At 41.2% G+C, this 15,358-nt stretch overlaps 1 protein-coding gene across 2 annotated transcripts in view; it reads left to right on the top strand.

Moving 5' to 3' along the window:
• The first annotated feature begins 1,660 nt into the window (after positions 1 to 1,660).
• The window catches only part of NISCH (nischarin), a 30,090-nt gene continuing 16,392 nt past the window's right edge, over positions 1,661 to 15,358 (top strand). Inside the window, exons 1-6 of one of the 2 annotated variants that reach the window (XM_065687385.1) lie at positions 1,661 to 1,903; positions 7,347 to 7,430; positions 7,961 to 8,143; positions 11,129 to 11,177; positions 12,761 to 12,924; positions 14,438 to 14,533. In XM_065687385.1, the coding sequence (XP_065543457.1) occupies positions 1,817 to 1,903; positions 7,347 to 7,430; positions 7,961 to 8,143; positions 11,129 to 11,177; positions 12,761 to 12,924; positions 14,438 to 14,533 (663 nt within the window). In that variant the 5' untranslated portion in view covers positions 1,661 to 1,816. The remainder of the gene's footprint in view (positions 1,904 to 7,346; positions 7,431 to 7,960; positions 8,144 to 11,128; positions 11,178 to 12,760; positions 12,925 to 14,437; positions 14,534 to 15,358) is intronic. The other variant, XM_065687384.1, reaches the window with a different exon arrangement.

Below are 15,358 nucleotides of genomic sequence, written 5' to 3'. Positions count from 1 at the left end.
AGTTGCTCTCTGAAAGCACTTATTATCTCGTCGAGAGGCTGAGCTCAGTGGCAGCTCCTGCTGATGCTGGAACAGTGCTTGGAATTCCCTCTTGGGCTGCCTTTACTATGTGAGTTTTCTCCTCATACACATCGTCCTTCAGCTGAGTCCTGATGAAAGGAAGGTGTTTTGCCGTCAAAATAAAATCAGAGTGTTTTTTTCCAGCTCCATTTGTAGAGGTGTGGTTATTCACCTGCCTCCTGGTCCCCGTTGCATCTGCCAGATGCCAGCATTTCCTGATGTAGCATTACTGTCTCTGCACCACAGCTCCTGTCTGCCCAGAAAATACTTTCTGTCCAGATGACTTTGAAAGCCACACATGCACCCAAGGCGTTTGGCACTTCTTTTACTATTATTATCAATGACACTACACTGGAGCTAATTGCATCCCCTAAGGAAGGACAGAGTGTGATCACCTTTGTTTTGTGGGAGGGTGCTTTTTCACCCAAACCTGTGACTGCCCCTCAGGGCAGCTTGGGTTCGCACTGAAAAGGCTGAGGAGGATGTGCTTAGCATCCTTTAAGATCCCCTACTTCTATTACAAGTTCTTGGCAAGATCCCTTCAGGGTGCACAGATTTGAAACAGAGTGCACTGAGATAAGCTAAATTCATAATGTCAGTGAAGTCACCCCAAAAAACACCCTGAGTTCACTCTTAAGCTCACACAGTTCTGACCCCCTGCCACAGGCAAGGACACCTTCCACTAGACCAGCTTGGTCCAAGCCCTGTCCAACCTGGCCTTGAACACTTCTCTCCCACCTAGTATGTTCTTGAGAGGTAGGGGTGAAAGAAGTCGCTTTGTTTCCTTTCATGTTTGAAGGGGCTCTTGACACCAACCAACCACCCTTGCCGCCACACTGTGTCAAGGCAGCTGCTGCAGCCTTGTGCCATGTGGGGTCCCACTTGCGGCTGGGACCCATCGCTGTGGCAGGGACCAGCCATGGCCCCACAGACCCTCCAGCAGGGGAGGGCAGGGCAGGGCAGGGCCCTTTCCTCAGGTATGAGCTGGGCCACCCCAAACCCAGCTCCTCAGCCCTGCTTTTGAAGTGGCACCAGGCAGAGAGGGACTGGCTTTGCCCTCATTAGTTCAATCATTGACGACAACACCATGTGGGGCCATACAGCAGCAGATTTTGAGAAGGGGAAGGAAATAATCCAAATCCTTCTGACAGCCAGTTTTGCCATAAAACAAAGTAAGGTCAAGGGACCCGCACAGAAGACACAGGTTTGGGGAACAAAGTGGCAAGACGGACGTCGTCAGATCCCCGCAGATGCGTTCAGCAAGGTAATAGCAATGTCTGAAGGCCTGAACCTGAACACCCATGACTGCCTGTACTGCAGTGTGCTGCCCGGCGCAGCACTGTACAACGCAGCACTGCACTGCACAGCACTGCACTGCACGTACCCCGCACTGTCCCGCACACCGCTGCAGCACTGGACACCATGCCGCAACGCGCAGTCCCGATACGCGTGACGTTACGCGAACGCACCAGCGCCCCGGCACCCGAAACCCCGCCTCTCCAAGCGACAAGCCCCGCCCCCAGCAACAAACTCCGCCCCCAAGGGCAAGCCCCGCCCCTTCCACCGCTGGCGTCTGCCAATAAAGAGGTAGCGGGCGGGGCGAGCCGCACCCTGAGGGGGTGGCTAAGCCAAGATGGCGGCTGAAGGACAGCGGTCCAAGCTCGAAGCTGGTGCGGACGGTGGTGGCGGCAGCCGGCGGGGTGCGGTGGCGGCGTGAGCGCGGCGAAGGCCGGTCCACTGCGGTTCTCGCGGCGTCATGGAAGCGGCGGCAGGGGGCGAGGATGGCGAGGAGCCCCCGCGGGAGGCCCGAGTCCTGGGTTCTGAGCTGGTGGAGACCTACACGGTGCGGGGCTGGAGGGGGTCCTCGCGGAGGCGGGTGGCGAGGCCGTGAGGGACGTGCCGGGGAGGGGATGCTGGTGACAGCGAGGGGTGAGGTGTGGGGGAGCTGACCCGCCTCGCCGCCGCCTCAGGCAGCCGCCGAGGTACCGGGGGAGCTGGCGAGGCCGAGCCTGGTGCTGTCTGCCTCCTGCCTAGTGCCGCTGTCTCCAGCCCTGCGCTGGGAAGCCAGGCAGCAGGTCCCGGCTTTGTACCCGCGGTAAAGCCAGAGCGAGAATAATTTGGTAGAAGTCTGTGAGTGGTTTTGCCCCTGTGGAGAGACCCGTGCTCTGCGAAACCGGCCGGAAGGCGCCGGGCTGCGGGTCTCGGCCGGCGCAGGTCGCCCTGAGCCCATTGGAGCTTTGACCCTTCGGGAGAGCTGGTGTTACAGCGCACAGGGGCTGGGTTTGCAGATGTCGTGGTCTTGCTCGTATATACACGTACATGCATGTCTAAATGTATGTGCGCATATGATTATGACAGAATTGTCATGGAGTAAACATGGCTTTTAAAGCTGGACCAAATATAGTAGGAAATTTTTTCTTCAGGTGAAAATACGGTAAAAATTCTGCTTGGAAAGATAATGTTATTTTCAGAGGAAATCAGATTATTTGGGACAGATAGCTTTTTCTCATACCCTACAGAAAGAGGAAAGATTGTCAGCAGTGTGTTTGTTTTGGGGAAGGAATTAAATGTTTGATGTATAACTTGTTTTTCAACTGGTTGCATTCTACCAAGAGTTAATTGGTCTGTTTTTCAGGAAGAAGCTCATCATAAAACAAACCTCAGTATAATTGCAGCCAGAAAACATCTTGAGCACACCACCCTTTAGTTATATAACTAAAAATGTTTTCTTCTCCTTTTAGTGTGATTCAAATGATTATGTAGAGCGTATGTATTCACACCAAGTTTTTTGCTGCTGTAAGAACCTAAAAGAAAAGGGAGTGATGGTTTAGAAAGGCAATATTTGTAAAGCTGCATAATAGCTACAAGTAATACTTCAGGTTACTGACTCTGGAAAGGTACTCACAGAAAACAGCAACAGGAGAGTGATTTCTAAGTTTTTTGCAGGACAGAGCGTGTGCACAGCTGTAGTACATGAAGGGTTTAATGCCTTTCCAGTTAATTACCCTTGAAACATCACTGTGTGGGAATTACTATCAGGTGGTGAGTAGCCGTGTTTACAGACAAGAATGTAATGAGCATGGTGGCTGGAAACTTTAATTTCAGGTGTGATCCAAGACTCAGCAGTGGTCATGTTGGTGTTGAGAATTTTGCAATACCAGTAAATGAGAAATTCAGGTGAATTTAGTTGAGGACATTAAAATGTTATCTGCCCCCTTAAGCCACAGGTGGTTGTGGACACAAGAGGTGAAACTACTGTGCTGCTTCAGCCTGCAAACTAGTATTGTGGTTCAGCCAACCTTTATGTGGCTGCTGCCATTAATGTGCTAGATTGAGCTGTAGTTCAGGTGTGTAACTGTGCTCCAGGTAGTGTTCAGCAGATCAGCTGATAGTTGGGAATAACATCTTAAGCTGCTGAAGCTAAACCCAAGGAAGCTTATTTCTTCAAAGCCAGATGTCTTTTTTTTTTTAATGACTAGGGTTCTGAAGATGCCATGTTATTTTAATGCCATTTTTTCTTGGGAGCTTTAAAAGTAGGGTGTTTGAAAGGCAACATTTATCAGTATTTGGTTCTACTTTGATTCCCTTGCTGCATTTTTGAAGGAGTTGTGGCATTAAGCTTACCTGTAAGCCTTCTAAAGCTGTTGGCAGGACTTCAAGCGTGCAGCCAGTTTGTATGAAATAGACCTATGCCATTAGAAATGTAGGAATAAATCTTTAACATGAAAGCAGAAGTTGTATAAAATTATTCACAAGGTGAAATGTTTTACAAAAATTAGCATTGGTGTTGCAAAATTAGATTAGTGACACTTAAGAACATGACGGAAGACCTGTACTAGAGGAGAAGTGAAGAAATTAGATGATGTAAAAGTCAGGCAAATCTGGTGGATGTGAGAAAGGAAATACAGCTGTGGCAAGCTACATATTTATCTGTTAAACATGTAGTCAAGGTGGCAGTGGTTCTTGGTTTTGAGTTATTTTTCCTCTTGGCATGTGTACTTCCCACTGTATTCTCTATTTGAGTGCTCATTCTCAATAGAATTGAGATTTATTTCAATGACATCCATTTTACAGTTGTGAGATGAAATCCTGTAAAATATATCAGGGAGGCCCACAGTTCTGTGTCATTTTGAAGGTGCTTTAAAAAATGTGATTCTTGTTTGAGTTATTAGTGTGAAAGGTAAGGTATGGATAAATCCAGCAGGAAAAAATACCACACTTACTGATGCTTTTTTCTGTTGGGCTAGAAAACTATGAACACTTTTACTAGGTATTTCTCTTGCATATCAGCTAGATGCTGACTGAAAACTGGCTGGTTGCAGAAGGCCTCAAGGCTGCCAGTGCTTCCTTTGTTTACTATGCATTTGTTTGCCCTAGAATTGCCTTCCTGCTTTTCTTGTCTTTTGCAGCTGTTTTTAGTGTAATTACTAGCTTTGATATTTAAGGAAAATACTGTGGCTTCCTTTAATGGATGTAAAGTGTCTGACTACTTGATGAAGCAGAGAGGAGATGTATTTGTATCAGTGCTCTGGAATTTGGGACCTACTGGCTGCAGTCACACCTGTGTCCCAGGTTTCCTGTGGGCAGCACTGTCTGTCATCTGTTAAGTGTCTTTCTCTTTACAGTACTGAAGCATGTGAGGTTGGATGAGGGATGCTGTAAAATTCAAGCTTTCCATGGAAAGTGAAATGGAGAAGTTTTTGTAATGTGTGCATCTTTAAAAAAAATCAGTAAATATTTCCCCTTTAAATACTAGGGAAATGAAAACATGCTGTTTGGTGGTGTGACTACTGCAAAGTTTGTAGAAAATACTGAAAATACACAGCACTGCGGATACACTAAACACTTTACAAAGTAGAACTTAGCCAAACCAACTCATTAATTGAAAGATGTACACAATTTATTACACATAAAAGTTTGATAGAGACATGGGGAGGAGGAAAAGCTGTGAATGTAAATACTTTTGTATTAGCTTAATGGAAATGCAGTTTATGTCACAAATATGGGTGGAGGCTTCACATGGTATATTTGTCTGGGAGACAGTGAAGTGTGAGATAATTTCATCATCCATCTACTTATGCCTTCTAGCAGTTGTCTTGACAGGTAGGCAGTCCTTGAAGAATCTTAATCTAAACTGGCAGCCTTGTTGTATTAGTGCCTTTGAAATTAATTGAAGATGAATTTGGATACGTCTTTTTTAGAAACTTAGGGGGGCTTTTTTATTTATTTCTGTACTACAACAAGTCTTTGGAGCACGTAAGCATATTGCCTTTGTATTTGTTCTTTAAGATAATGGCAGCTTGTGGATTGATGTGAATTCAGTTGCTGTCATTCTGCATACTGATGCTGTTTGAGTGATGAATATGTGCTGCCAGCTCAGGCTGTGTTCTACATGGGGAATGCTATGGCTTTTTAAAGACTTAATTGGAGGAATTGTGTCAATGCATGTCAGATTTTAAAGTGTTTAAAATTTGGAACACTTTAACAGATAGTTTCTTGACCAGATTATCCATTTGGCTCAGTGCTATGTTTCTGGAAGTGGTCAGTGCCTGCCATTTCAGCAAAAGGATATGAAACCTTTATTATAAATATTGTACACAGAGAGGAGGAGCACTCCTTCATCTTGTGAGCTGTCAGTTGTGGGCTGTGAAGTTTACTGCGTTTTCAATGTCTAATCTGAGGTTTTATGCATTGTGTACTCAATCTGTACTCATTTAGCTGTACTGCTTGATCTACCGTAGTTTAGCACAGTCAGCTTTTAAAAACAACTTAGTCTTTTTATTATGGCTTCTAAATGTAGTAATATTCCAGTTCCGACTTTAATCTTTTGGTTTCTTTGAGTATCTCCATGCTTTCCTTAGGGTTACTTTTGAATGCTCAGGTTATTCCTGTTCTAGTTTGTCACTGGCTTGGTGAATAATCGTGATTTGCTGTTTCCCAACGCAGCATTATGGGAATGCGGACACAGGCTTTACTTAATTGGGACTAATTCTGTAGGCATTCATCTGTGTTTCCAGTGCTCATCTGAGCACTGACGTGTCACTTGCTGTGTGCACTAGTCGGACATCTTGGTTCACTTCTCAGTAGGACTTGAGTTTTGTTGAAGAAGCCAGTGTCAGATGCTTATAAAAATCTAATTGGTATGAGAGAGTTCGCATTTTAAAATGCAGGTGGTATTTAATGTTTGGTAGTGTTTTGCTCTGTACTAATAGAATAATAGAACAGAGTAAAAGGACAGTGAAAACTGGCCTCTTCAGTAACAAATTGAGACTGTTGATGCTTTTTTTTCTTCAAGTGTGTTTAGCACCTAGATGCGCAGCATTCTCATAGCAGCTGTGAAGTCAGGTCTGTGTGATCTGTGGTAGTAAGCAAGTTCTCAGCTACAAATGCTTTCAGGATTTGATTACAAACTGGTATTTTCCCCAAGGAATATAGTTGGATGGGATAACAGTTTGATTTGTTCTTTTCAAGTACTTGTAGAACTGGTTTTGCTGAGCTTTTTTTTTTTTTGTGTGTGTGTGTTCTATTTTGTACCTTTTAAATTTCTTTGGGATAGCTTGCTTCTGGCATATCCAAAGGTACATTGTGAGCTTCCTGCAGAACTGGTACTGTTCAATCTGGAAAGTCAACTACAATGAAAATCTTGAATTGTTTGGTATATGCAGGTCTAAAAATACTTAGCTTTTGTAAAGATGTTGGGTTGCTGTAGATAATTGTAGTGATTCTTTGGGCATAGTTGTAACTCTCAGAAAGCTCTCTTGTGTGTTTTACCCTAAAAGGAATAAAATAATCCAGCCCACCACAGGATTTGGCTATTTCACAAGGGTAAGGGAAGCAGATTTCTACTTGACTGTGAAGTGACAGCAGGATGCTTGCCAAGTTCCTCTGCCCGTTGTGGAACTTGGTAAATTGAAGGAGGGATGCTGCTGTTGCAGGCTTGTTGTGGATAGTTTTGAATACCAATTTAAGTAGCAGGAGTCTTCAAAACAGGAAGTAGCTTAGAGATCTTGGTTATTAACCTTCGGGCTGCAAAAATGAAAGCTGTTGCTTTACATTGCTATCTGTATGGGGGGGGTGGGGACACAGTCTTGTGAATGAGGTGCGCCATCTTACATTAGCAAAGTCACCTTAGAGCGTGGATTAGATTTTAGTTAACTGAGATACTTCAGATACTTTCAGAATGTTCAATCACCTTATAGTGCTACAATAACCAGCATGCCTCACAGTGAGCTTCTCTTTAAGACAAGTTGCTTTGCTATCCCTTTACTTAAATTTCTTCCTTTCAGGTATACATTATTCAGGTCAGTGTTGGTAGTCATCAGTGGACAGTCAAACATCGTTACAGTGACTTTCATGACCTGCATGAAAAGGTAAGAATATTAAAACTGCCCTTGGTATTGTACAATTTATATGATTCTGTTGTAGGGGACAAATTCTTTCCTAAATAAAGAGTGAGAATATCTGCCAGGTACTATCTGAACTGCAAACTAAATCCTTTTTTGTATGAACAATATTACTTCAGCCTGTTACACTCCCCTCTACAACTGGGGAAGGGTGGCCTTGGGCAGAACCTTCTATCAGAGTGGAGTGCAGGCTAGAATCATTAAATTTCCAAAGAGAACTGTTTATGATCAACTGATCTGGTAACCAAATGGATTGGCACAAAGCCTCTTTTCTGGGTATGGTGGATGGTAAAACTTGTTAGTATGATGGGGTAGTTGCTAACCAGTACTGTTTTAACAAAGAAGCAGGTGAAAATGAGGGAAAGCTGAATTTACTGAAGTAATTTTATGTTTGGATCTTACCAGGATCAGGCAACATGCTCTTAATGTGTTCTGTTGCATCTTTTGTACAAGTTCAGGTAGTGAGTTGGGTTGTAACTCTGGTCTTTGTCTTTCAGCTTGTTTCAGAAAAGAAAATAGATAAAAATCTGTTGCCTCCTAAGAAGATTATTGGAAAAAATTCCAAAAGCCTGGTGGAGAAAAGACAAAAGGAATTAGAGGTCTACCTGCAAACTCTGCTAGTCAAGTTCCCTGTTACTGCTCCAAAAGTTTTGTCACACTTCCTACACTTTGATTTATATGTGAGTTATGTTTTTATCATATGAATGGAAGCCTGAATGTTTCTCTCTGGCTCTGTGACTTGGAGAGAATTGTGTGGAATCTTTGCAAAATAGCTGAAACTGCTCTTTTTCACCATTTTGCACAATGTAATAAAGCAAATTTAAAGATTTCTGACACCACTTTATCGCAGCAGATACTGTGCTGAGGAGTAGTGTGGGTAGGGACTTCAAGAGGAGAAAATAAATGCTGGCAGGATAGTTGGAAGCCGTGGATAAATATGAAGCTAAATTGGTTGCTAGGCTGAAGTCAATAGCACTGGCTCTCTGAAGAAACATTGTATAATTGATCCACACACCCCCTATTTAGTGGTTAATGGTTAGAGTTGTGGTTCACACTAAAACAGTTTCCAGTAGCCCAAATGAAGAAAAACGTTGCTTTTCAGTGAAAAGAGCATTGATGGAGTGCCCTCTAGAGAACCATCTCCAGCTGGCAGACAATGTTACAGTAGAGGATGCTTGAAGAAAGAAGCAATGGCTTGTCTTCATGTTCAGACTGCAATTTGTTTTTATCTCCCATGTATAGTTAAGAGGTTTTTTTTCCAGTATGACCTCATGTTGTTAGGGGAAGAATGAACAAGGAGGAAAATGCACTGGGGAGCCCAATGGAAACGAGGAACAGTAATTGCTCTTGGGAGGATGTGCTGAGATGGCCCTTCACAATTTCATATAAAGGCTTCAGGAATGAATCACAGGTGGTCCATTGGGTGTGTTAATGAAGTGTTATCAACAAAGAAAGACCTGATTTAGTGAAGTTACATGAACATAATTATCCTGGTGAGAATTTAGAGTTTGACTTGAATAACAGTAGAAAGTTTACTTCATAATGTTGCTATTGCACTTCAGATTTGAGTGAGAAGCACTAGCTTCTCACAATCAAACCCACTAAAATGGTTGGAGGTTTTAACAGATGGCACAAACTACCTGATCACCAGGAAGTAGCATAATTTTTCTGTTCTGTGGCTACTGTCTCTTAAATGGTCTGTTTCATTAATGTTTCAGTGCTGTAACTTCAACAAAGCTTTTTAATGCAAGCAGAATTCTTCCTAGTCCTTCTCTTGGTTTTCAGTTAGACTATTATTCTTCCTCTTCCTGTAATGTTCATGATTTTTTCCTTTTTCAAAGAACTAGTGTTATTTGGGTATGAATGCTTCCCTGATTTCATATGGTGCTTGTGTATTAAGAGCAAAGTTATTGCTTAATCTGCATGTCACTGCTTTAGAGCAGTCTGACTTGAGGTATAAACTCAACTGGTTTTGCTTGGAACTTTACTTTTAAATATTTACCAAAAAAGTCGGTTATTCAGCAGAAAAGCTAAATGCTTACCACAGCACTTCTACTGGAAAATGACCTTCCTGTAGAACTTTGATCTTCTAAAATATCTTTAATACCAGGCAGCCCATGTTTGTGCTTGAGCCATTATTATAATCCCTGATATATGTAGGAAGGTTGCAGTATTTTTTGTCTATACTTATTCGTAGTCTTTCCAGTAGGAATTATTTAATTTTATTTTGCAGGTTAATAGAATTAAATGCAGTAGAAATTCCTAACATAAATACATTAAAACCACTTTGAAGCCTTTACATGTCACAAGGAAAAGCCAGGTGCAGTTTAGTTAAGAGGAGCACTTTCATGTAACAGTAATATAGAACAGTATTATTATTTTGACATTTAATAGGATTTCTCCAGTGATACGGGGATGCTTATTTTGTTGCACTGTCTTGTACTTTGTCATCTCGGAAGATCTGGTTTGTTAACTTACAGATAGAAGCTTTAGCAAGAAAAGAATTGAGTATGCACAAACTGCTGTTCAGAGACACCTGCAAACAATGGATCTCCGGGTGTGATGCATATATGTAGTTAGAGCTGTGACAAAGGTCTCTTGTAGATCTGACAGGGGAATAGAGTTGCTTTCTTTGCCTGCTAGTGGCTGAACAGTTGAAGTCATCATCTTGTTTCAATTATAAATGTAGAAAAAAATTCTGCGCTGTCCCAGATAACAAAAGGGATACAGAATATAGTTTTCAGTTAAGTCTGTGCATGCCAGAGGAGTGCAATTGGCTTATTCAAATAAAAGTCAGAATTGTTGAATTTCAATTGGAATGCAGCTTCTAGCTTGTTGTTCTCAAAGCTATGGTGTGGAGGCTTTGTTCATCCTCATTGGGTGGGGTTTCAGTTATACTAAGAATGTGCTCTTTAAAATGCTTGCTTCATCAAATGTGCTGAACTGTCTGCTGCAGATGTACTGTGGATTTATTCCCTTGTAATGAATCATGAGGGATTTGTGAACAAAGTAAACTCATCAAATATTAATTTTGTGATGATCCATAATATCTGTTTATCCTTTGCAGCTACCTTAAAATGAGATGCGTGTGTCTAGGGAAAGCTTTGCTATCACAAATGGTTTTATTTTGTTCTTTCTGTGGGCCTTTGAGCGAACACTGTTGGAATTGCTCAGAACTATTTCTGGACTTCCACAGAGCATTTGGTTTTTGTGGAGGGATGTATACCCAGATGGGAAATGCTTGTACTGATCTTTGTGAATGTTCAGATTTAGAAAGAACAAATCCCAGCTTTGAGAGCTTTCAGATTTTTCTTTCCTTCTGGAGCTGTCAGTGCCCAGAATGGAGGCTGAGCTCCTGGGTAGGTGCAGCAGGATGGAGATGATGATGGATGGGGAAAAGGGACTCTCGAATTACTCTGTAGCAGGCATAATAGTTGAAGTACAGAAAACTCATTGCTACTTATGTATCTCTTCTTCCCTGTAGACCTGCTAATCTAAGGTTTTCTGTGTATTAGTGATAGTCCAAGGAAAAGTTGAGTGCTTGATGCATTAGGCTAGTCTTAATACTGTAGTTGTAACAGTTTCTTCAAAACAGCTTTCTTTCAAGTTGGGCTGAAAAATTAGAACCCTAAATATGTAAATAATACTTGATTTATTCTTTGCAGGAGATCAATGGGATCACTGCTGCATTGGCTGAAGACCTCTTCCACAAAGGTAAAGAACTGGCAAGAATTGAACTGGGAATGTTCTCTATTCACATACCTGTGATGTTTTATCTCCAGAAAATGAGAGACCTGAATCTTCTGTATCAGACAATGAGACTTTTTTCTTTCCCTTCTTTCCCTTCACCTTTTTCTTGCAGCTTGCATTTTGATTCAAGCTGCCTTTTGGGCCTAGCTGTAACAGTAGTGCAGCTACTTTTGGAAACAAAAGAAATTGACAAATTGAGGCTTTAAAAAGGGTTTACTAGTTTATAAAGGACAGGGTGTGGTACTGGTGATCAGGAGCTTTTGCTAAGCTTTCTGTCTTCGTGTGTTTTAGTGTAACATGTAAGGAACATTTTGTATCAGAGTCCTGGTACAAGTGTGTGTTAAATGCAAGAGATCCTTTACATATGTAAATAATGTTCTTCCAGAATTCAGGAAATGTGAGACCACCTTAAGTCAGTTAATTAAAGGATGTCCTTTTCAGAGGCTGGCAGATGAAAATGAAATGCACTTAAATGTAGCTGCAACAGGTCTAATTGGTCCATTGGCAGCAGGAGGCATGTGAAATGATTAGCCCATACTGTTTTTGTTTAAAAGGACATGCTAGATGCTACTGTATAATTCCCATGTGATAGGTAAAGCATGCTTCAGCATGCCATTTCAGATTGTTCTGGCACAAAATTAACTTTAGGTGAAGCTGTTTCAGAGTTCTCTAAGCAAATTTTGGAACATTTTAAGGGAGCTTTTGAAGAAATTTCTCCTAACTCTGTAGTGCCTATAGTCTCACTGATACCAGAATGACTGACATCTGACTGCTGTATGTTAGTTTAGCCTTCAGTAATGTGCAGCTGGACTCTTGGACTTGCTCCCACTGAAGCCAAAGGAAACTTTACTCCTTGAGCAGAGTTGTCAAATGCTCTGTCATGCAAGCTGATGTTCTTGTCCATGAAGTTAAATTGATGCTCATAACAGGAAGTAGAGAAAGATGGTTATTAATTCCACGTGTGTGCTTTGACTGCCGTAGTCCACTTTGACTCTTGTGCCTTCAGAGAGGGTTTTGGGTGCTGTTTTCTACTGTTCCTAGAATGAAATGGGATTGTAAAAATACCAGATAATGCATTTCATGTTCTGTGAATTTACATTGGTGTTAGTGTGGTGAAAGTCTTCATCATCTCAAAGAAAACAATTTGCTACAATTCTGCATTTAGGCAGTATGGCAAAAGATTTAAGGTTTGAGTTTTTTACATGGCATGTGCTATTTTTATAGAATAAATCCTAACTGCCATAGAACTTAGGACTGTGTTGGGAAAAAGCTTAGTAACTCTTACATTATATAAATAAACTTTAATTCCAGTCCTTCTTAAAATTGAGGGAAATGTGCCATTATGTGCATTAGGAGGTTCATGCTTATGTAATTTTTGCCCATTTGAACAGCTAGGTTATGAGGACTTTGGTCCCTCCGTTGGGAGCTTAGAGTATATGACAAATATTCAGACATTTAATCTCTAACATTAGGTATTCTATGTACTCTTTATTCTGTTGTAACCACTGCAACATTGTGTTTGATACCATCATATTCTGTTTTTTTAGGAGAGCAGTTGTTAATGGCTGGAGAAGTTTTCACCATCAGACCCTTGCAGTTATATGCTGTCACTCAACAGTTGCTCCAGGGGAAGCCTACATGTGCTAATGGGGATGCCAAAACAGATCTAGGTCATATTCTAGATTTCACTTGTAGACTGAAGTATTTAAAGGTGAGCTATGCTTGCACAAATACTGGAGATGTTTTCTACCATACTGACATGATTCTTAGCATACTTTTGGAGTCTAGCACAAGAACTTTACTGATAGGAAGCACTTGCAAGCACTTAGAAGTCAATGCTAAGTGTTTATTCTTCCAGCTTTCAGACAATGTAGTTCTCTCATAAGGATGTCGATTCTCTTGTGTGATATGGTCTCTTCAGTAGTGCTCTCTGTAGAAATGCAGCCACAGAATCTTACTGGGTGCAAGTAGGAGTGGGGAGATAGATAAATATTATTCTCTTCAACTCCGCATTCTTTGTGGACACTGTGAGTAGGCTAGTGTGTATGTATACATATGCATGTATGCATGTAAACATAAATCCTGTCCCCTTTCTTGCCTTTGACTGTATCTAAAAGTTAAAAACCCCAAAAACTAATAACATCAGTTTCATAGATGAAATGGCCCTGAATTTCTAGCTAAAATACCATTTCAGAATAAATGTAAAGTGGCCTCAGAATAGATAATTTTTTTCTGGAGTCAGTTTCATTTTTTCTAACCAAATAAGTGAATTAGAAAGACTTTTCCAGAGCAATTATTTTATCATTTCATGCTACAGCTCAAACTCTTTAACCTCTTTATTACATGAAGAGCTTCCTTTTAATTGTGTGGTGTGCTCAAAGGGGAAACAAAGTAGTGGAGTGAGGGAAGCTTTACTGGAGGACTGAAGAAGTTGAAAAAGCAGAACCATGCTTGTAATCATATTCCAGTGGATTTTAAGTTGCCTTTGTCATCTGCTGAACAAAGGTTTCTTTGGCTGGAGAAGAGCAATATTGGGAAAATACCCATCTCCAGAATTTCTGGTCCTTCTGAATGCTTGTAAGTGGGCACCTTCAGAGCTTTTAAGATACATATAAGAACAGACAAAAACCTTAACGTATTTCTCCCAAAAATCTGTATACAGCAAACACAAAGGAAACTATAAGTGTATTCTATGCTGCCAACATGCCCTGAGGCAAGAATCCAGTGCCTACATGGAAATACTAGATGCATGTTTTAGATGTGTACCTGTGTCTAATGTTTTCTTCAAACCCATTTTGTCAACATCTTGAACTTCATCCACTGTAGTGAAATTGAAGACGGTTCTGTCTCAGAGGACCCAGATATTCCAAGGAGGTTATCCTTAGTAAATGCAGTTCTAGCTTGGTCAGCTAAACATGAACCCTTCATCAGTCTTGCCTATGGTATCTTTTTTGCATGCCTCATGTGCTACAAAATACAAGCACAAGGTGGCAGTTCAAGTTCAGTGCTTCAGGTTCAGTGCACTTAGCTGGAGCAACTGGCATTTTTTCCCCTGAAGAGTTAATCTGCAAGTTGTATGAATCATTCCACACTTGAAAAATTAGCTGGAATTCTGGCTGTCATTCCAAGCTACTGTATTTGTGCCATTACCTGTGTAAGGTTATCTGAAATGTGGATGAGTTGGATTGTGTGTGCTAACTCTGTTCTTAAATATTGATTACTAGGTCAGTGGAACAGGAGGACCTTTTGGAACCAGTAACATTCAGGAGCATCTCTTACCTTTTGATCTGTCAATTTTCAAATCACTTCATCAAATAGAGGTACAACTGAGATATTGCTCATATTATATACGCTCTGCAAATTCCAGGTCTGCATATCTCTCATAGTTGGTAATTGTGTGCTTTGATTTGGTGCTAGAACTGGGGAGTGCAGTGGTTAGAAGAAGTATTTCATTTGTGAAAAAAATACTGTTTTACAGGTCTTTGAAATAAGCTTCAGGTATAGGTTTGTTTAGTGGGGGTGGGAAGGTTTTTCATCTTGAAGACTTTGTAATTCTGTGTTCATAAGTGTTGGATTGGCTGCACCAGACTGGCATTTTCATCTAGTAATAAACACCGCCCACAAATTAACAGTAGTAATCTGGAAAGAATTTTTTCAAGGGTGGCAGGAACTTTCTGTTTACTGTGGCTTCCCTTATACACCAGCAAATGTGCCAGTTGTTGTGGTTGTACAATGTGTGTGACCATCCCTAGAAAAGGACTTGACTGCTAGACAGACCTTTAGTGGTGGTGGTCCAAATGGTGCTGCAGGAAAGATAACTCTAATTTTAAACTTGGGTTTGTGTAATTAGCTCACTAGTGTATTAAATACTTATATTAGTATTCTCACTTCTTACACTTTTTATTTATGATGGAGAACGTGATACCTAACTAGTAGTGTCTGCAGGTAGAGCCATGGCTTGACATATCTCTCTTTTTTTTTGGAAACAGTAATATATTGTCCCCTCTTAAACTGCCTGGATAGTTTCACACTGAAGAATACATGAGGCAGGTAGAAAGTCAATGGAGAAGAAGCTTTTTTTAGACAGCTGTTTGAATTTCAATTTTTTGTAGTCATGTCTAATTTCTTGCTTCAGCTTTACCAAA

Source organism: Lathamus discolor, chromosome 7, assembly GCF_037157495.1.
Source record: "Lathamus discolor isolate bLatDis1 chromosome 7, bLatDis1.hap1, whole genome shotgun sequence".
Classification (NCBI taxonomy): Eukaryota; Metazoa; Chordata; class Aves; order Psittaciformes; family Psittacidae; genus Lathamus; species Lathamus discolor.
This window is presented reverse-complemented; position numbering and strand designations above follow the sequence as displayed.